This window comes from Limanda limanda, chromosome 3 (assembly GCF_963576545.1).
Source record: "Limanda limanda chromosome 3, fLimLim1.1, whole genome shotgun sequence".
Classification (NCBI taxonomy): Eukaryota; Metazoa; Chordata; class Actinopteri; order Pleuronectiformes; family Pleuronectidae; genus Limanda; species Limanda limanda.
The window spans coordinates 14,309,777-14,332,948 of NC_083638.1; the positions used below are offsets into that span (position 1 = coordinate 14,309,777).

The following is a 23,172-nucleotide window of genomic DNA, read 5'->3' on the forward strand; positions in this document are numbered from 1 at the left end:
GTTGCGCTCTGAACGCGCCGGTGACGCAGGGAGGAATTCGCGTGTTTATCGCTCGGCACCTGCTCCTGGTGCACATCAGACTAGAATGTGTTTTATCTTAATGCGACACAGACATAGGTCAGTCTGCTTTGGGAGTAATATTGTCACCTGTTCCCTCCTGGCAGTCCTAACCTGTATTTCTCTCTGTGCGTAAATGTTTTGCAACTTTACGCACCAGCACCAAACCTGTCCAAAGTGTCTTGCTTGTCTTCCCTCCTCTCCAGCCCATGCACGCGGGGGTTCCTGCTGTAGTGTCAGCAGAGAACGCTCTTTCGTCCTGGTTGTATCGGTGGGATCACCCTCCTCACACGTGTGGACCACCAGCTCCCGGAGGGGGCTGTGAGTGCGCCGGAACAGCGCGGGAGTCCTTCCCGTGTGCTCACCCGCAGAGAAGATGAACATCCAGGTTCTGCCAGAACACAAGCTCTCGTCGGTGGCCCCGCTGAAACAGTGCAATGACGAGAAAAAAGAGGTAGAACTGATCCTGGTGAAGGACCAGAATGGCGTCCAGTACACCAGCTCCTCCATCATCCCCACCCCCGGCCACCTCTCGGGTCACCCCGGAGGCGAGGACGAGGACGAGCGAGAAACCTGGGGCAAGAAAATAGACTTTCTGCTGTCGGTCATTGGCTTCGCAGTGGACCTGGCCAACGTTTGGAGATTTCCTTACTTGTGCTACAAAAATGGAGGAGGTGAGTTAACCATGTTTTATTCTGCGCGTAAACAGATGCTTAAACATTTTGGAGGTCACCAATCATATCATGACGCGAGCTGTCACGTTCAGGTTCTTAACCCTTGTGGCAAAATGTGCCAAGGAATTTTTACTTTTACTTTAAAATGTTTAAAATTAGTTTAAACTATTCATATATATCATATATCATTTACCAGGCAAACGTCTCATTGAGATTGAGCTAAGTAACCAAATTCACACTGAGGCTTCAGCATTCTATGATTGAGTAATCTTTTGTCATTTTGCTGTATAGTTGTTGTGAATTTGGTTCTTTTAATCTCATTTAATTATTCTCAGGTCTATACATGAGAATATATGAAGGGAATAGTTTACATCTCTTTATCAAAGCATGCAAATGCGAAAAAGATCATGTGTAAAACATCTACCTTCTCCAAACTGCACCATGTGAGACTGACAGATAACAAATTTCCAGAAGGGGTTTGTCACAGAATTCATTGTTTTAATATCCTGCAACATTTCTTTGTAAAATGTCCAGTATGGAAATACAGGTGTCATATTCTACAGGTTTGGTAAGAGAATAACCACCATTGGAGCTATAGGAAGCTGAAGGTTCCCTGCAGTGAGTGGGGGGGGACAGTGCAGTATATCAACAGGTTAATCTCATGCAGATGTGACTCTTAAACGGACCCCCAATGTTTCACACGGTCAGACGCATCAAGTAAAGTTACTGACGTGTGAATGATTTAGATTCTAATCTTAATATCATATTTTAAATATACAGCGAAGTTCATTTGCCTGAACTCTCTGAAATCTTGGGAACGAGTCTTACTCTTTAAGTCTGAATACAAGAGTGGGACAGGTTGCACTGTTTTCAAACCCAATGACCAGTGAAGCTTCCCTTTAGTAAGAGAGCGAGTGGAGAATAGGTGTGCGTGGTGGAGCCAACAGAGGATGGTGTCAAGCCGTGTTGTTTTACCTTCAGTACTCATGACAACAGAGTGGTCTCCAGAAGGTGCACTGCTCTGTCCTCTGTTTGCCGACGTGTCCATTCAGAAAAAATAAATCAACATGTTGTGCTCGGCGCCCCAAAGGATCAGCTCCACTGCCGGCCCTGTCAATCATATTGACCCTCAGCGAAATGTATTCATTACAGTTGATAATGTGCCATTTGTGATGGAGAATGTCAAGAGCAATTTAATTACAGGGCGGTCATTTCCTCGCTGGTGGAAGTGCCACCGAGGCGAAGTGGGAAAATAGCTGTGAGCCTTCCTGCTCGTATGTCAGTATGTTCTAACCTGGTCTTTTTCCAAGAATGTCAAGCCCCTCTTCGAACTTTTCTCTCTGGTAATTTGTTTTATATCGCACTTATTTCCATATGGGCCTCTTATATTGAAACATCTGTTACCGTGAGTTAATGTAACTCACACCAGAGATGACTGAGCAGAAAAATACTCAAAATGTCTCATGTAATTCCTTCTTTCTTTCTTCAGGTGCCTTTTTGATCCCCTACATTCTTTTCCTGGTCATAGCGGGGATGCCATTGTTCTATATGGAACTTGCTCTGGGCCAGTATAACAGGGAGGGGGCAGCTACGGTTTGGAAAATATGCCCCATCTTCAAAGGTGAACTGTAACACAAACCCACACTTACCTATGTGAAGCTGTACGTGTATTAACCTGTGTCTCTCTAACCGCTAGACTACATACCCTGCTCTCTGCTGCCCTTTCGTTCTTTACCTCCTCTTTCCTTTCATCCCTTTGAAGATGTCCACCCCTTTACAGACTTATAAGTGTCTCTCTTAACCTCTCTTCATTTTTAAATGTCAATTTTTCTTGTAATTGCAACATAGTACCCCCGCATGTCGTTTGCCGCTGAGTGAAAACAAACCAGGACAGAGTCACACGCCTACAGTTCAAATCAAACAGGATCTAACATGTTCCTTATTACAGAGAAAAAGGTTGCAGCACATTATGAAAAACTGATGATGTAGAATTGAGTTGTGTAAATTTTAAAGTGAAGCTTAATTAACAATGTGTTTACTAAATGTTCTTCTTTGTCTGTGATATGGAGTTAACTATAAAGTTCTAAAATAAACTCACTATTTGGGTTATTTGTGATAGAAGGAGCTCTAATAACATGTGTCTGGATAAGAGTAAATCCGACCTGACCTTTACACACTGCACCCTCTTATTCAATCAGTTCTTATTTAATACTGTCAGTCAGATAACCACCCCTGTCTGCACTATTGAATCAGCACCCGTCCCTGCTTCTGTTGGCGCCAGCGCTGAGGAGGGTTTGTTATTTTCCTGCCCAGGAATGAGTGGGTGATGGGTTTATGGACTTATCTGTTTTCATGTGAGCATGTCACATTCCAGTGGAGACAGAACGACTTGGGATACGATCAAATGAAAAAGAAGCGCAAATCAATGGAACTTGTACATTAAGCCCAAGTTGATGTGTATGCATATTAAGTAGTTTGTGGTTATCAGCATATACCCTTCACCGCACAGAGGAAGTTATACACTGTACGTACCTTATGGGGATAGTGCATGAAAATGACTCTTTATCGAATCAACTCTTAAGAGGCCGTTTGTCGAAGGAACCTTTCACCAGGCTGATGTTCTGAAAACAGTGGTTTCCCTTAACTGACACAAATAAGACCACGCACATTCATTTGACAAGATTTTTGCTTTTTACAAGAAGTAACCAGGACCAAACTATTCATACATTGTGTCACTCCTCAAGGAGATTATGCTGTAAAACCCCTGCTGTAAAACACTGTAAAGACAGTGGTGAGGTACAGATATGTGTACTGTCAGCGTGTAACTTGCCCAAGGTCATGTGCACAGCACAGTGTTACAGTAAACCATCATCTCGTCCTCCCTGTGTTCTCCAGGTGTGGGCTACACTGTGATCCTCATCGCCCTGTACGTCGGCTTCTACTACAACGTTATCATCGCCTGGTCCCTGTACTACCTGTTCTCCTCCATGACCAACGAGCTGCCGTGGCTCAGATGTGACAACGTCTGGAACAGTCCGAACTGCACGGACCCCAAAGCTATAAACGCATCCCTCCTCGGCAACGGGACATCATACGCCAAGTACAAGATCACCCCGGCTGCGGAGTACTATGAGTAAGTGATCTGAGATAAGTCAGAGCAATTCATTTATGAGATAGAAAGTCAGTTTTGGCCTGAGATTAGATTTTAGTGTTCGTCATATTTAGTCAGGGGGTTAGGGTTTAAGGGTAAGAGCCATGAAATACTAAATCCTGCCCTTACAATGTTCCCTTGTGTCAGAGCAGTGACAGAAAGGTGTTAAGTTTTTCAGTCTTAGTGATAATGTTGTGCTAGATTGTGATTTACAGTGAATTTCATAATAGGTTGTACACTACTACACATTTTAAGAATATATTTGAAACCTCCTCTACACAAAGCAAACTTAACTTAACAACTACAGCTGACTAACGTTCTACACATCAAAAGCCTCTCTTACATAAGGAACGTGTATTTGAATAACCAGTAGATGTGTCACAGACTTTCAGGAGTGACAACATCTGAAGTGTGTGTGTAGCAGTTAAGTTGTGTGTGGTTGATTTAAACAAGCTGACTAAAGCTACTTTCAGACATTTACTGAACTCCACAGTTCCTCTGTATTTTCTCCGGAGGTGGTGACGTGTGAACGCAAATGTCCGAGTGAGAAGTCCCAGATTATCTGTGGAGGTTCTCCGCATGGCCTTTCTGTATAAAGTCCGTCGAAATTCAGGAGAATTCAATGTGAGAGCACAGCAGGAGAAGCTGCTTCTGCTTAGAACACGCAACAGACGCAAAAGTGAATGAAAATAAACTAAAAGAAAACAAATATCTCCAGGTGAAAAAGCGGTGCCACACAACAGAAGACACCGACGAAGATGTCAAGAGAGTTTGTGGTGATATGAGCCGAGTGTCTTGAGTGGGTTACGTGATCTCCGCGGCGGAGGTAATACATCGCTTCCTGTCTCTGTCTGCTGCACCTCTTGAATAATACAGAGGATTGTTGCTGTTTGGAACTCGTCTGTGCAGAGAACCCCCCCGCTGGGTTGTGCATGTGAGAAAGTCAAACTCCGCAGCAAATTCTCCATCTAAAAACGGCTTAAGCAACTGACTTTCATTAAGACTAAATCTCTATCTGCAGTGAAACACTATCCCTGAGTTGAGAGATGCTAATCTATAATGTCACCACTGTATATTCTAGTGGTCTTAATGAAACATAGTGTAATAAATCATCTTGAAGTCAGGGTACCTCACGTTCTTTGTGGTGCGTCCTCAGGTGTCTCTTCGGGTTTGTGGTTTTTCCCACTGATTTCGCAGCCTTGGGGCTTCTCTCCGAACTATACACTCGTTTTTTTCTCTCAGCTGCATCATGTTTGATGTGGGCACAAATGTCAACCAGCCTCGTTGTCGTCATGTTCTTTAACCCTCACTTTATGTTATCTGATCACAACCAGCCGCAGCCTTTGAGTGCTTAGCTTGATACAATCAAGTGCGTTCATGGTTGTGCTTCAGGATCACAAGAACGAAATTCGAGGAAAGACATATAGAATTTTTGTCTCATCAAGGAAAATGTGGATAGATTTTGGTTAAGTTTTTAATTAAGTCATCCAAAATGTTGATATAGTCACAGTTAGTGTTTAATGACGTGTAGGTCATTCTGTAATGTTTGTTTCATAAAGACAGTTACAAAAGATACAATTTGGCTACGTTACTGTTGAACACAGTCTGACACAACAGCATCATCACGTGTACATGATGCTTTCTTGTGTCCTGTCAGATTAATACAATGACAGTATGTATCCATGGAGGAAGACAGTCACTAGTTACTGAGCACGAGAGTAGGAATAAAAGGTTCCAGTCATAAATGTTTGCACTGTAAAAAAGGTGTATACATGAAAAGTTCAAATCCCCTCTTTGAAGTGCATGATAAAAGCCCCATCTGTTTATACTGTACTTCAAAGACAGATAGCTTCTGTGAAGACTGCAGCCCAGAGGAAGTCTGTGAAGTGACTTTTACAATACAGGACACATGCTTAGCTTGACCCACTAAATATTTTGAGCACGCAGCCTGGCCAATAATCAAACCTGCTGAAGTTCCACTCTCTAGTACATGTATGTTTATTTCATCAGCATCTCTGGATATTATTCGGCCTCCAGGGACTTGATATCGATATTTTTAGTAGGTCAATGATTTTACTTGACAGGAAAAGGTCAGTGTCAAAGTCGATCATATGTAAGCTCCGGACCTTATATGTGGACCATATATTCCAGGTGGACTATTGCGCTTGAAAAATAATCAGCAATTATAGTGTGGACGGACTTACAACAATAGGGCTCTTCAAGACAGATCTTGCTTGGGGTTGGGCTGTATGGGATAATAAATCCCCTTCTTGCAGCTAGCTTTGAGCACACAGCGACGATGCCAAGGCACAGCGTGAGGGAGCGAAGCCAACTGAGTAAACACTTCTCTTCCTTCACCTCTTGCACTCCAACACAAACTGTATAATGGAAAGTTCTGGTCGACTTTAGATTATAGCTGTGGTTGCATGCACATACATGTGTTGAATAAGATGGGGTAACACTTTGGGATCTTAAAAATAACTGTAGTTATTTTATATATACAAGGAACCTAATAGTATTCTATTGTTAGGGTTTTTATGAGCTGCTGAGCTAAGATCCAGATGTTTGGGAGTAAGTTGGAGAGAATCATACCATGGTTATTTAATTACATGGTACCAACTCTACGGCCATAAAGTGGACCTTTCAGCGAAGATGGATAAGTGGTGTCTGCATCACTTAATTCATCTCATGCGATTTTATTTCAAAACGATGTTATTACAGACAAACCTTTACTTCTGACCTTTTTTCCAAAGTTAAGACACAGATGTGCACTAGTAATTTATAGCACAGCAAAATTAAAAATCAATGTGGTTTGCCTGTTAGTTGGTAATAAAATCCCATGCAATTAAATAAATGAGGCAGCAGTCATCACTCCCATCTTCCCTGAAATGTCAGGTTTATGGTCAAACTGTACTTTGTCCTGGTAGAGAAGTTAGAAATGGCTAATGTGTAAGTTCTGTGTGATATTGTTAAATAATTATAGTTATATATTACGGTACACTGTACAGTACACTGTAACTCTGGTGTGTTCACCCTGTATGTAGTGGGATGTAATCTAAAGCATTACGAACTTTTATTTCCGTCTAACTTTATTTTACACCAAAGATGTTGTGCTCTGGGCTCATAATTCATAACAGTTCTTAATACAGGACTGTATTATTATGATTAAGTCCAAGTTACATCTAATGAGTTACCTTCAGAAAAGACTTGAGGAAGACTCGTCTAATTTGTCTAATTATCTGTAAATTTGTAACCTCTTATAATAATAAATAGGAGGTATAATATTTATAATAATAAATAATAAATAGATTAGAATAGAATAGATGGCGCTTTGCTCTGTTGCTGCATTGTATAGCACATGCTCACTCGCATATTCCTGCTATCTTCCATAATGTTTTTACCATCCACACAGATTGTCAGACCTCATAGTTTCAGTTTTTACGAGTACTTGCAAGTGGCACATAATGCAGTTTTCTCTCTCATGCAAGAACTTGTGTTTTGCTCAGAATCTGTGAGAGTCACTTCCGTGCATGTGACTATGGTTTAACTAATTATGTGGGAAACTCTTCAATTCCTGAATCTACTCGTTTAGTAAGATCCGTTCCAAAATTTAATTTCCAAAAGGTTCTTCATGGAAAATGGTTCTGGCTGTGTATTAACGTTTTTTTTTGGTCACATGGAAGAAGCGGTGTCATATAATTACATCCTTCCAGTGACAATGTCCATAAACATTTTGAGTTGTCTTTCAGGCCAATGCCACTTTCGTCGTTATAATTTGATGTTCTAAGCTCAAAACCTCCCAAACACGTTATCTCAAGAATGCTTCGTGAATTTTCCACATTTGGAACAAACATTCACTTGGAGTCAAAGACGAACTGATTCGATTTTAGTCAAAAGGCAAAAGCAGAGTTTATGTTTCTTAAAAGTGCGATTCCCAAATACTGATCTGTCAAAGATCTGATGAGCTGATCCAAAATATCCACATCTGTCACTTCTACAACTTCATAACCTGATTTCATCCTTCAATATGTTTTCCAAACGTGTTCTGAAAAACGTTCCATTCTTTTTTTTTGCACTGAATAACGAACACAGTCAACATTATTGGAGCTGGGAACAGCAAGCTGGGCTGATTTAGGCATCACATGCAGGACTTTAACAATAATTCAATGATAACACAGACTGAAACGCCATATGACCGGACTCGATGAAGGTGATATGGAAGAGGAATTTAATTCATGTGAAAGGGCTTATTTGGAAGATGTGGAGTGGAAGGGGCTCAGTGACGGCGGCCAAAAAAACTGACCTGGTAATAAAAGATCTGTTAAACTCTCAAGTCACAGCATCAAGTCAATTAACTTTACAGAATGCGGCTGTCTCATAGCTCGAAGGCATACAACTCATGAAGCTGTTGGAACTGAGCTTTCATGGTTAAGCTGCGGGATGGAAAGTCAAACACTTTTGGAAACTAGCTCCTCCAACACCTTTCTAACTAGAATGGAAACACATTAAAATCCACCACATCCTGATTTTTATTTGGAGCTGCAGCAAATTGCACACACTGTTAAATATCATGGTAAATGGTCTGTAGGTATATAGCACTTTTCTTGTCTCGATGATGTCAGTGTCTTGCCCAAGATTCGCAGATCTTCCGGGAAGGACTCCTCTCCCTCCTGAGCTACAGCCGTCTCCAATATCAGTCCCCTAAATCTGCCTTTTTTTCACTAGAGATCCATGAATTGTTCTCTGAGAAATAAACAAAAATGTTTAAAAACCTATGTCATAAAGTTACAGAAAGTAAAAAAAAGACTAACGTTCAAACTGAAAAATCTACAGTGACAAGAACACTACCCCACACATCAACATCCATTCTCTTTAGAAAAACCCTGAAGCAGCCACATGTGATTTCATGTCAGGGATAACTGGACTTGATGAATAGCCCTCATTTAAACAAAGAGATCTAATTACACCGACACTTGAGGAGATTGATTTCACATAAGCCTCACATGCAATTCGACTTATTTGCTGAAATAATTACTTTTAAAACAACAATGTCAGATTATTTTGTAATTAATTAGATACATTAGGATGAAATTAAATCAAACCTCTCAGCTCTGTTTTGATCTATGATGCTTTTTATTTATTTCATTTTTTCCCCTGCTTACTCCGTTTCTCATCCTGTAACCAACATTAAAACACTATGTCAGCCTCAAGTATACAAAGGCCAGCTAATGGCAGATCTGTGTGTTAGGAAAAGCAGCACACGAGGTCATGGAGTGACAAAAAGACTAAATGTGTTTAGAGTAACAGGGCCAACGGGACCTGGAATGATCTTAAAGTGAACATTTACTGGCAGCGCAATATCAATACTATCAGATGTACAAGGAGGCCTCTGGGAATTACAACACCAGACAAGGCCTCTGGGTCATGTACGGACTTGAAATTTCGTTCTCCAAATAAACTGATGTCTTCACGCTGCTATCTGCCTCCCAGAAGACCCTGTAGCTTTGAATTTAGTAACAGCCAAAGATAAGTCGAATGCTAAAGAGGAGTTTCGCGGATCCTTTGGTCCCCTTGGATTGTACGTCTCGACAAACCGGACACATACTTCAGTTTGCGTGTTCCTGAGGGCTTTTTGAGTAACCGATTTTAATCCAGTTCCGCTGTTTATCCACCCACGACGTCACAGGCCAACATGATTGAATCTTTTCTTGAGGAAAGTCAAATGTGAAGAGAACAAAAGTTAGTTGAAATGGTTTACTGCAGGATATTGATATCCAAGTAAATCATGACCAGCTCCGAGTGTTTCTCAGCTCTGGAGAGACATCAGACATAGTGAAAGACAGACAGACCGTCTTTCTTGTTGGAGACGCGTTTTCCAGTCTTAAGTCCTGAACAGACAGACCTTTTTAATCTGCTGAAGCCTTATGAATGCAGTGATTTATAACTGTCATTTTACCCAGTATTTGTTATGGCTGGCAACAGTGGCACACAGTATGTGTCAACAGTAAATAACCGAAAGAAAGATTTTGAACTGTGATACAGATTTGAAATGTCTACAATGAAGATGGATGACAAGTCTCCACTCCTTCCCACTGTCTTGCACATCTGGAGCCGTAGCCTTTGCAGTAGGGATTGGGGGATAGGGATTGCTGTTGATACACGAGCTCAACCAGTTGCGAGTCAGTCTCAGATGTCAAATAATGACTTTTCCCCTATCAAATACATTTGATGGTGAAACCAAAGTGAAACACGTCATCATCAGAATTTTTGTCTGTGTGTGGTTTTTCCCACTGGAAAATATATCAATGGAGTTAACAGTTCAGGATGCAGATTTTGTCTTACCCTAAAAACGACCTCTCCACTTTATAGTTTGTACTGGTGTCATTTTTCTGACCACCGTGGCGATTTAGAGGCAATGAAAATAACTAATGCATAAAACAACTAGTCGGTTCTACAGTTGTGCAACAGCTGTTTTGACATGCCTCTAGTTTGAATCCAAGAATAACCACACCTAGGCTTCAGCTTTGTGCTAAACACAATCATGAGAGTGAACAAATATTTCTCTTTTTGACAAAAAGCTAATAATCATTGATCTGAAAATGTTTCTCCTTTAAACACACTATCAGAAAGTGCATTCCTGTATTCTTTAAATGAGCTACCCAACATTGTGTCAAGACCTATTAAATACACTGGAGCCTGTTTCACCACATGACAGGACGACACATTGGCTGCAGCTCCTAACATTGGTGACCAGCACACTTGCATGTAATGTGTGAACTTTGCTCTTACTATAGTATTGTACACTCAATTGTTTGCCAGGGGAGGAAGAGACACCATTTGTCTCCCCTTGTTTCATTATGTCATAATAAAACATTTTGAACTTTTGAACTACCACACTGAGCTGACATTTAGTGTTTGGCTGGAGGATGGCCGATAATAGCAAAACAGTCCCGGAGGTCATTATTGACAGTTTTAAAGCATCCGTTTGTGGCGGGGCAGAGATGAGAAAGAGAAGGTTAAGGCACTTTAAAAACCAGACAACAGAGATTTTACCTGGATACTTTCACGCTAACATGCATAACTGCTGAATAACTTTTAAATGCGTTTGTTGTCAGTGTTTAACTGCGGTGACTTGATGTAGCACAGATCTCCACCTCAGGCCTTACATTGTGGGCTGTTTGGTTTAAACTCTCCCAGCTGCTGTAACACCTGGGTGGGCCTGTTCTACAAAAACACCTCTGAATGTTAAGATGTGGCCGAAATAAATAACATAAGATAACATTCTGTCTCTCTTATCATATTTAAACTCATTGATGTGTTGCTGAGGCACAATACCAAAGACAACCTTTTTCGATAACATGATCCCTTTTTCTTCATTTTGTCTGTGTCTTTCGTGCAGACGGGGTGTGCTGCATCTCCATCAGAGTAGGGGTATCCATGACCTGGGCCTGCCTCGCTGGGAGTTGACCCTGTGTCTGGTTGTGGTGGTCTTCATCCTCTACTTCAGCCTGTGGAAAGGTGTCAAGTCCTCAGGGAAGGTAGGGGCCTGGATCACCACTCAATAACCTTTACACAAATATCTGTAGAGGAATTTGTAGCAAATACTCCCACAGGCATCAGAATAAATTGATGATACTAGGTCAAAAGGCAGTGCTAAACATTGTGAGGGCTGGACTCTCACATTCAGCCTTTTATTTAAGGCTATAAAACCTACTGTAGTTACTTTCATTGGCCATTGTTTAACGACAAATTAGCCTCTGGTGTACAAAGGGAATATCTGGGCCTTTCATTTGATTGGTCAAACTAGAAACAGAAACCAGAAGGCGCCAAAACTTGTCCGTCGCCTACAGATTTTGTATATTTACATTCATCAGAATCGGTTTATAGAGATAACTTTCATGCAATCAACATACTGTAGCAAACATACTGATTTGTTGCAGTCATAGTGTTTATCAAACTCACTGCACATGTTGTGCATGTTTAGCATATAATCGCTAGGGTTAGACACAACAGTTTTTCTTATTTCTCAATATTTATGTGATGATAGAAAAAATTAAAGAAAAAAAGAGACAATATGATGTATTTTTGCCTTCTCACCTGTTTGTCCTGTGTTTGTGTTTAGGTGGTCTACATAACAGCCACTATGCCCTACGTGGTCCTTTTTGTGTTGCTGATCCGAGGTGTAACTCTCCCAGGGTCCATGGACGGCATCAGGGCCTACCTACATGTCGACTTCAAGCGGCTCAACAATTTGGAGGTCAGAGGATTTACCTTTAGAGGGACTATTAAAAGGATTATCTTATTTTATCTGAACTTATCCATGAGTGTTGGAGATAAGAGACATATTTTTGATAAGGTTAACACAGGAATGATGGTTGCTTTGAGTGTGAAATCCCAGGTTTTATAGCAGTTTGGTGTTATTTGATTATATCTGGATGGTTTAATGTTAGCCTTTGGGTTTATCTGCACATTCATCTTACTCTCTAAATAAATAACATGTACGCCAGAGGCTATATAGATTACATATTATATATATAGAGCCGTCTGTCTGTCGCACTGTAATTAAGAAGGTGGGGTATCTCCAGGGCTCAGGGTAAAGGCTGGATGCTCAGCGGTGCCTCCAATGCTGAATGTTTGAAAATTAATGAATGTACTCTTTACACACATACGTAAGATATGATCTTCCAGTAACTAAACTGATATACATGTGTTGGGGTTGTCAAAAGTTCACATTTTGCAGAATATTTGTGGCACTAGACGTAGTCGTTTCTTCCGGCATGGAGGTTATGTTTTTCACTCTTGTTGACTTGTTTATAAGCAACAGGGGTTGTTACGAAACTTGTTGGAAAGATGCAGTCTGGAGCAGGGATAACAATTTGTTGTGGATACGGATCAGGGGAAGAACCAAAGATTTTTTTCAACATTTCAGTGAATACTCTATCGATCTTGGCATAAAATAATCATCTGACACATTTAGGGGAAATTATATCTAAGTGTTTGAGATTTGGTGCAGTTAGATTTAATTTAGGTGGACTAAAGGGCCTTTGTGGAGATAAACACTGTCTGAGTGCCATTCTAGTGTTATACTTATGTAATTACATACTTCAGAATACTTGCCTAAAATTTACAGGAGAATAAAGGATTCACTTTTCCACATATTGGTCATAATGCACCATTTGAATAATAAAATAAGTTAAATAATGAGATTTAGCATTTATTGGCTATTCAATAAACAGTGTTTTGAATATTCTTTAGCAATCCAATATTCATCCTATTTGTCTTTTATTTTGCTGATAGGTGTGGATCGATGCCGCCACTCAGATCTTCTACTCTCTTGGCGCAGGATTCGGAGTCCTCATTGCTTTTGCCAGTTATAACAAATTTGACAACAATTGCTACAGGTAAGCGTTTGCAGTATATTTGCAAACCAAGCCAGCAGCCACATAGCATCCTGGTGATTTTAAGCAGTTCGCCGTTTCCGACATGTAACTAAATCACAGTGCATAACAGGTGATGCTAATCTGTCCAGCTGACCCCAGTGACCAGGTGTTAACAGAAAAGATAAAGCACAGGCCAGGAAGGTTTGTCAGATTATAGCGCAGGGCTGTGTTAGTGCTCCTCTTCCTCACAAAAAGCAGATATGAGGCTGGCTCATGTTTTCCACGTTAATGGGATGCAGAGGTGCTGTTAGTGACTGTCCATTGCCCATAGCAGAAAAACTTTTCTGCTGTAGTTCCACGACATTGCTGCATCAGTTAATGCTGAAATGATTTAGTCACTTAATAAAAATAGAATGGTTCAAGTTCATGATTCTCCAACTCGTGAAATATAATGAAAAGTGTCTGTGACGCTACCAGAGGAATCAGATACTGAGATCAGTCCGGAGGCCGGGGTTTAAGATAAGAGACATCGTCTTTAATTGCAGTCCAAATGATCTTACACAAACAGTTTACATAAGGAGCCAGAAACAGAAACAGACGATAGGCAGGTACAAAGTCAAAAGTGGCAGAGGAACAATAGAATTGGCAGTTATAATGAAGAGGGTTCAGTGACAGCAGGGACAGGAAACTAACCCAGTAACAAGTGTGTAGTGGTAAATTGACCAAGAACCAGGAACTGAACAGTGTTAGTCTTAACAAAATAAGACAGGAAATGTATTATGTCCTTTCTTAACAGATGTACCAACGCTATAATTACATAAGGCTTTTCGATTGGTCGTCACATTACCATTAGAATTAAAAACTCAAATCTAAACTAAGTAAAAGGACAGACCAGAATTGAACCAGAATTGAACACAGATTATATCTTCAGATGAAATCTATGAAAAGTAAACTGCAGTAAATGAAAAATGATGTGTCCTTTACACTCCATTCTTCCATCCATCATCTAAACCTCTCTCCTTTGAGTTTTGCAGGGGGTCTGAATCTCCTTCATATTGTACTCAGGAGAATCATATGGGGTGAAATTATGTAAGATCCTCAGAGCTCAAAAGAAGAAACTAATTCCATTTTAAACACTTGACTGAATATAAGACATAAAAACATAGTTATTTTAACCAGGTTACCAGAAACATAAAAGAGACATTGATGCCTCCTCCTGTACTCCTCCTATGCTAGATCAACTAACTTTGATTAAAATGGGATATTTATAATTGTTTTTAAAGAAACGTTTTGAGATGTATTAAATGGAGAAATATCCTTCTTTTAATATACCCTGTTTATCACATAGCTGATTTTGAGTGAGCCACTGGCTCTGTGAATAAAAACAAAGCACAACACATAAGAGCACAGGATCAGAGGGGAAATCAGAAGGAAGAGAATGTGTCTTTGAGACGTTTCTGCTTCCTCGGCTCTGGAGGAGGCCGACAGCCTCGGGTGTGAGGCCACAACAGCAGCACAGTAATTACTGATCGAACCACCAACTGGGTGCAGAGGTCAAAAGCGTCTCATTAACCTGAAATTCTCTCCTAAAACACAGTTTTGGGCTGAAGACTCATGGGAAACTTAAAAGATATTAAGCAACACTGATTTTAGCAGTGATTCAATATTGTTAGTAACACACACGCTGTCATGTTCTGTTAAACATTAAGTTAACAAATCCTAACTCAAGCTACAACTTTTTTTCTAGGGATGCTCTCTTGACCACTACTGTGAACTGCATCACCAGTTTCTTCTCAGGGTTCGCCATCTTCTCCGTGCTGGGATACATGGCTTACAAACATGGGGTGAAAATAGAGGATGTGGCAACAGAGGGTGAGTAGATTTCATTCAATAATCGCTCTGTTAAAGCATCAATTTGTCTGGGGATCTCATAACTTTTGTGTGTGTGTGTGTGTGTGTATATGTGTGTGTGTGTGCACTTACAGGGGCAGGATTGGTGTTCATCATCTACCCTGAGGCGATCTCGACACTCCCTGGCTCAACATTTTGGGCTATTGTGTTCTTCATCATGTTACTGACGCTGGGCATCGACAGCGCGGTGAGTCTCAACAAACACTTTGTCAGATCATATCCTTTAAACCACACGTGGGATGGAAGTGTATATGTAAAGAAAACTTTCAGGTTGGTGATGATGTCCACGCATGGTATTGTTGAGAAGTACTGTTGGGTAACTGCAACCTCCCTGTGCAGGTTCAAATCTGAGACACAGCCCATGTTTCTGGAAAGTACCAGTTTGCATTAAAAAAGTCTGATTACCATGACTTTTGTTTAATCTGCCTTGATTGACATGGGAATAATATAGTAGAGAACACAGTAAAACCACTTTAATCGACAAGGCTGTTTAACATTTCCCTCCTGGAAGAAGCTTTTCTTACTTTATATCGGATTTTGCTCAGAGTCTGACCGATGTTAAAGTAGACTGTTGAGTGCTATAAACATAAATAAACCTGCAGTCGTATGACTTGATAACTTAATACGTTTTTTTTAACACAATTATACCAGTGAAGTAGAACCAAAGCGAATTTCCAACCCTTGCTGGATGAAAAAGTTTTACTCAATTCGTCAAAATTTAAAATTCTATCAACCTGTTTTAATGGACACATGATGCTGTAAATGTATTATTGAATTAACGTTTGTTAGATGTTTAAAGGTTAGATTTGCCCATGCCAGTCTGATTTGAAAAACATCGTGGTACACTGGCATTGGTGCAGTGGTTATCGTTTTCGCTGTCGGGGCCAGCCTCCTTACACTGTACAAAGATAAGAAAAGTTTAGGTTTTCATTGATTTCTCAGAGGGGATCTAGTGAATTTGAATGTGGTTTCATAAGGGGACTTTTGGGCCTGGGTGGAGGTATGAACTCAATGATTAAATTAGTGTTTCTGGAATACAATGTTTATGATGATTGCATAACGTAGAATACATACATTGGGACCACAGCTGTTTAGTTGACTACACAGTTCTGAATGTATCTGCAAACATAAGCATACTTTTAAAGTATTGCGATTGATAAATATACTTGGATCTAGGAATCAGCATGAGTCGTCTCTCTCTGTTTTTCTGTGTGTGTCAGATGGGCGGCATGGAGGCGGTCATCACAGGCCTGTCGGACGACTTTAAGTTCCTCAAGAGAAACAGGAAAGTCTTCACCTTCGCCACAGCCTTTGGAACCTTCCTGATGGCCCTGCTCTGCGTTACTAATGTCAGTGTCATATTGTAACTATATATTTATAGACAATACTTGAATGAAGCACATGTCAAAGTCTCACGTCTAACATGACAAAGATTCATACACTCACTCAGCCATGATACTGTCCGTGTGCAAATACCGAAAACAACTAAAACCTGGCTGACAGAAATTCATGTTTCAAAATGTATTAGATTTGAATGTTGTTTAAAATTTGAGAGATGGAGTTGATTTGCAATGTCAAAACAAGATAAATCACAGATTTGAACCGATTCCGCCCTTCTCTGAAAGGAAAAACTGAAGTCCCTTGATGACGAAACTCTCAAAGAAATGATTGAGTTAGGTCACATCAGATAACACATTATAACGTTATTAGAGCTGTACAGAGGGAGCAAATCATTTGATTTCTCAAAGGTCGTCGTGCATTCACGTATCAGCAGTGATGAGAAATGCTGAACGGGACACAGACTCAGGCAGACAGAAAGACGTGATGTTTGTTAATCACATGGTTTCACTTGAATCCAATAAATATTTTTTTGGGGGATAGTGAATGATGCCTTGTCCATGTTATTCCACTTACACAAGATAGCGATTGTTGATTCTAAGGATCCAAATCAAACGCCCAACAAACCCCCCCCGTTGTCATGTGACGCTCATCTACGCGTTCAGACTTTCTCTCTTCAAAGTGCCCTTCCATTCACCTCCCGATGAAAGGCAAGCCGATACAGAGAGGGTATTATGTTAACACCAGTGTTTATGTGACTGCACACAGGGGGCCACTTATCTGTAAGGGTGAAGGTTTATATACCACACGTGGCACAAACAAACACACACCTACGCTGAAATCCTCTCTGTTTCCTCTCCTCGCTGCAGGGTGGGATCTACGTGCTGACTTTATTAGATAAGTATGCAGCAGGGACCTCCATACTGTTTGCAGTGTTGATTGAGGCCATTGGAGTGTCGTGGTTTTATGGTAAGTACATAAATTATTCCCGAGAAATTACTACATTCCTTTATCAACACTAAACATTTATTGATTTCTTCTGTTGACATTGCAACACGACAATGATTTTGACAAGTGAAAACTGAAACGTCTCTTCACTCACACATTCTCGAACTCTTGATATCATTTAAGAAAAATACACATTGAAACTTGCACGTGCAGATGATAGAACAATCAACACTGACAACAAAATGTTTATGTAAATAACTAGACATACAGTTAAGTTAATTCAAAAAAATTCAAAACTCAAGACATTTACATTTTTGAGTAATAAAAGAAATTTGTACTTTTAGGAGAAGGAAAAAAAAATTGGCAGTGAAGGAAATCAAAGACACATGCTGGATTATATTACAATACAAAAAAAAAATGGGTAGATCATCATGTCAGTGTTGCTCTGCTTCTGTCTGCTGAGACCACATACTTGGCACAGAGAGCTTGGCGTGGCCTAAAATGTTGAGCGTGTATAACTTGTATCTCAGCAGTAACCTGTGCTATGTAACATCTCTCTCCAGGTGTGGATCGTTTCAGCGAAGATATCGAGCGTATGATGGGATTTAAGCCTGGTCTTTATTGGAGGCTCTGCTGGAAATTTGTCAGCCCAGCTTTTCTTCTGGTGAGAGGTGTCAAGAAAATGGATGGAGCTACATTCAGGGCTTGTGTCATGGACAGGAATAATCTAACATGTGATAAATTCCAGTACAAATGCTTGCAAGATGTATGACGTCATCATTAATTGCCCACAGAAGCTTATGCATCAGAGAAACAGTGCTGGCCAGCATCAGAACTTTAATTGCATTGCAATCAGAATCAATATAATCTCAAGTAAATAGATGTAATAGTTTTGTGGGCACACAGGGAAAGCAGTTTACATAGCGCCTCATATTCAATCATCTGCAGAGGTGCTTGTGTCCTGTTCCCAGAGGGAGGACAGAACAGAGAGGATAGATGGAACCTTCTCCGACTCCATGTGACTTTATCACTGGCTGGAGAACTAAGTACCTTGCGACTCCACGTGCATCAGAGGAAGCACGTGGCTTTGTCCGCTGTCGTCCAGGGGTGGGCGTAAACAGCCATGTGCTTCCTCTAATACATACGCCCGCTGACAGCCTCTCCTGGACAAGAGAGGAATTTTCACAGTAATGAGGAGATCTCATTAAAATAATGTAAATTACAAAAGTTTAAAAAATAATTACTATTGTTTAAAGATATAGCTTTAGATATATATATATAGGAAAGCCAGATAGTTTATGCCAAAGATTATACATGCTTTACCGTCTCATTCGCAAACAAACAGAGTTTTATAGAACAATAAAATTAATCTTTCTGTTTTTGTATTTTGTGCCGAGATGTCTGGCTGGAAACAGATTCCCCATCCAACCATTTATATTCATCTCCTCATTTTCTCTTGGTCTAGATTGTCACATTGTACCTTTAATACCTTGTGTGCATTCACCGTCAATGTGTATCAGGAGGTACAGGCAGGTCAACACAATGTTCTACAGGTGTGAAGTCCAACCTTTTGGCCCCTACAAGCTCTGCTGCCTCCTGCAACCAACTAGACCAATGAGGTTTAAACGATTTTATTGATTAATTGACACTTTGTCTGTATCAACATTTCTAACTAACAGAGACTCGTTGATCTGTCGTGCTTTAGGTGGCAATTTCAACTAACATGGCCTTTGATAGTCAGATGAAAAATTAGGGTATACAGGTAAACTGAATCCTCCATGATACATGACTGCAGATTACGTTTCAGAGGGACAGAGCACAGGTAGCGCCGTCATGAATAAGTCCAGAACAGGTCAATCAGGTTACAGAAAGGGAGAGTGATTTATTACAGTGCACACAGACAGGCAACTCAATTCAGTTTCATGAATAAAACACTTTTAAAGAAGATACAGATACCTTCATAAGGATTAACTGTTCTGATAAAGATATTTCAGTTCTTGACCTTGGTTCCCCCGTGTCTGTTTCTTCATTTCCCCTCAGCTTATCTCTGCCTCAGACTCCACATAATATTTAATGCCGCACTAATACTCTACTAATCTATGTTTCTCTTTCCCTCTCCTTTTCTTTTCACAGTTTGTGGTAATAGCCAGTGCTGTGACATCTTCAGGCCTAAAGTATGATGACTACACCTTCCCTTACTGGTCCAATGTAGTTGGCTGGGGTGTGGCCATGTCCTCCATGATGTTTGTCCCCATCTATGCTATTTATAAAATACTCAGCGTACCAGGAACGTTAAAACAGGTCAGTATCCAAATATAAGTTTGTCACAGAAGTTGTAAAAAATGTGTTTAACCTGGATTTTTATGCTTATACAAGAATATTACAAGATTCAAGTGTCAAGTGTACACTGGTACACAGTAAAAATAAAACTGGACATCACACACAGTGTAACTAGACATTACATAATAGTGTAATTGGAGGTAAACAGAACACTTGTGGCCAAAGGGCTTTCCAGTATGTTTGTGTTTCAAGCACAACTTGAAAACAACTGTCGGATTTGGAGGAAACTCTCATCTTGATGACATTGTGAGATTTCACTTTCAGATGAAATCATCACTTCAAAGCAGTCAGAGTTTATGTTTGTAATTATCCAAGAGAGCTGTTTTGAACCCTCAGCAGCTAATGAGTGAGTCACTCGACTGTAACAGGTCCGACATCCCATTGGCATTTCCCATTGTTACTCAGGCCTGAAGATTCCCCACAGGTTAATCCTGAAAACTCCTAAACTCTTTAGCTTTGATCTCTTCATGATGACCAGAATAAAATGCTCTGAGAATTCCTCACACGGTTCTGGAAAGAGATGTCATCTCAAAGCAGATATAACCTCCATGAAATGTTATACTAATGTATTTAAGTAGGCAAGCATTCGATTATCAAATAATAAAACTAAATTTAAAGTAGATACATTATATGTGGAAAGTTATTAACACATTTTTCTCGGTTTAATTTTTAATATTGGACTGCAGGTATGGGTCGGACAGTATGATTCTATTTTAATGTGAAGTAATAAAGGAAGACAAGCTAGACAGGGCTTTGTCCTGCAGCAAGATAATAACTAAAACAGGGAGTACCGGTGTTTGACCTCAGAAGAAAAGAAGCACACAGAGGCTTCACATGATGAAGAGCAGCACAGTCTCCGGACTTAAACCTCAGGGAGCTGGTTTGTGATCAGTTGGACAGAAGGTCAAACACATCAGTGTGAACCTCTGTGAAAAAACTTCTGTTGTGATGGGGTGAGCAGGTGAAATGCAGGAGACAAGTCCAGGTGAACAGCTAAAAAGTATTTTAATTCAATGCAGAAATTAGAGGGTTCAAAAACAGTGGCCAAAGAATTTAAGAAGTACACACCTTAGGAAAAGAGCTGCCACTCACAACCAGTAATGAACACAGGGAACAAGACGAACTGTCAAAGACAAAGGACAGCCGCAGAACTTATATACACAAACGATGCAGGGATAACCGAAAACAGGTGAACCACATTCGGAACAGGAAACATGACAAAGACAGGAAGTTTAGCTAGAGAAAACATGGAGCAAAACTTCAAAATAAAACAGGAAACTGAACTCAAACACAACCCACACTTCTAAATTAAACTTAACTCAAGGAAAACAAGGTCAGGACCAAAACATTTTTTTTCAAAAGTTCATCATAACAAAGGCAGAATCATGAAACCCTTCTGAACAACTTCTGATTTCCAGAGAGAGAGAGAGAGAGAGAACACAACGTGTATTTTTAGCTGGTGTATGTGTCAAAAACATGATTATTTCAAATCCCATTTAATCTCCAAAATATTTGTTTGTGCATTGCTCTTATTACAGAAACAATTAAACATTAAACTAAGTCAATTTCCATAGAAAACTTTTCTCTAAAAAAATTTGGTTTACCTACTTTGACAGAAATATGTGTGGACAGTTATTAAAGGGCCAGTTTATACATGCCTTGCAGATGGTAGACATGTCGTGAGCTCAGGTTGAGACTGATGTGTTGTTTTTCCTTGTTTTGTAGAGGATAGCATATTGTATCACTCCTGAACATGAACATCATTTGGTGGCTGAGGGAAATATACGCCAATTTACAGTAAGTATATTTTCTGACTTACTTGAAGGAGCCTGCAATTAATCTGCATTTGAACACATTAAAAGAGGCATATAATGCTCATATTCAGGTTTATTATTTTAACTGGTGCCATTGAAATAAAACTTTACATGCTTGAATATTCAGTAAATAAAAATGTCCTCATATATTGGAAATATTGACCTCTACTCCCGCTGTTCCTGGCTTCTTTATGGGGGGGCACCAAACTAGCTGTGTGTGTTGCAAATTTGGTGCAGTGTGATGTCATGTGACATCACAATGATGCAAAGTTTTGGCAAAACTACTTCAGGGGCTTCAGAAGCAGTGTTTTCTTTAGGGGGAGAGGAGCTAATTTTTCTGCCTTGGGCTTTAGATGCTAAAAAACCTTTATAACAGACTACGAAGTACTAAGTACTGAAAAAGAGAAGACCCATAATATGTCTCCTTTAAAAGTGAAACAAAATGTGAGGAAACAACCTACTACACTATATGGCGTTGGGAAAATACCCCATCAGTGTGAAAGCAGAAAAAGCTAAATTGAAACACATTTGACGACAACTCCTAACACTTCATTTTGTTTTCCAGCTCAAGCATTGGTTGGCCATCTGATGACGAATACCCAGAATTCACTCATCCATTGTCCCGTCTATTGTGCTACCAGTGGTCGCACACATGAGGAGAGCAGCAGTCTCCACTGCCTTGCAGCAGCCCCTCTCCTGTGCATCTACCACCCAAGGCATTCCTGGTCAACAGTGGCTTTAAGCAGTTAAGATGTCGGAGTCATGCCTGTTCATATTTCAACCATTCTACAACTTTGGCTCATAAGGGAGGCGCACCCGGTGGGGAAAATCTACTGTTATTCGCCCCAGGACATTATTATGTTTTTTAATACACAATTTTAATTATTATAATACTATTTTATTTTTACATTTAATGATGTGACTATTATCTCCTAGAAGGGATTTGAACTAAAATAAAACCAAAACAATCCTTATTAGTGACGAGGAGACAAGCATATTTCAGTTTTCTTTTTGGGCCTGTGGTTATTTATTGTTATAACATTATTATTATTGTCAGGTTGATTGGCGTCTATGTGTCAGTGCCTTATCGAGCGAGACACTCTATGCTTCTTAAAGTCTGTACAGGAAGAAATAGAATAAGCTGTGTTGACTCAGGAACCCATAAATCCATCCACAGTTTGTGGAATGGCTCAGCTCGCCGGCTACCTGGTCCTTTGGCATTCAAGTCATAGAGCTGCAGGTCGACAGAGCATCAAGGTCGAGCTTCTTAGCAAAAAGAAAACAGGCCTGATTTAATACTTTTTGTCACATATTGTGTTACAGAAAAAGGGAATGATGCATGCATCACTCCAAAGCTTTAAAAAGAAAAACAGGGCATGCTTCATTCACCTCTTATGCTTTTTGAAAGGCTAGACTCAACCAGAGCTTTATCATATAAGACTGATGCCGAACCTGGTCAGTGCCTGGCTGCTCAATTAAGATGCAGGGAAAAAAATTCAGCTAAACAAATGGCGTAACTGTTACAGTTTTAAATCGTTGTGTTACAAACTTTCGTCTGT

The 23,172-nt window shown here is 40.1% G+C and overlaps 1 protein-coding gene across 1 annotated transcript; it reads left to right on the forward strand.

The window, feature by feature from the left end:
- The first annotated feature begins 433 nt into the window (after nt 1–433).
- slc6a2 (solute carrier family 6 member 2) lies at nt 434–22,202 on the forward strand. The gene is made up of 14 exons (XM_061068371.1): nt 434–731; nt 2,221–2,352; nt 3,627–3,864; nt 11,282–11,420; nt 12,005–12,139; nt 13,180–13,283; nt 15,010–15,134; nt 15,248–15,360; nt 16,394–16,522; nt 17,381–17,480; nt 18,023–18,123; nt 19,593–19,760; nt 21,525–21,596; nt 22,179–22,202. Exons 1-14 carry the CDS (start codon nt 434–436, stop codon nt 22,200–22,202), a joined length of 1,878 nt encoding a protein of 625 aa, XP_060924354.1.
- Nucleotides 22,203–23,172: the final 970 nt, after the last annotated feature.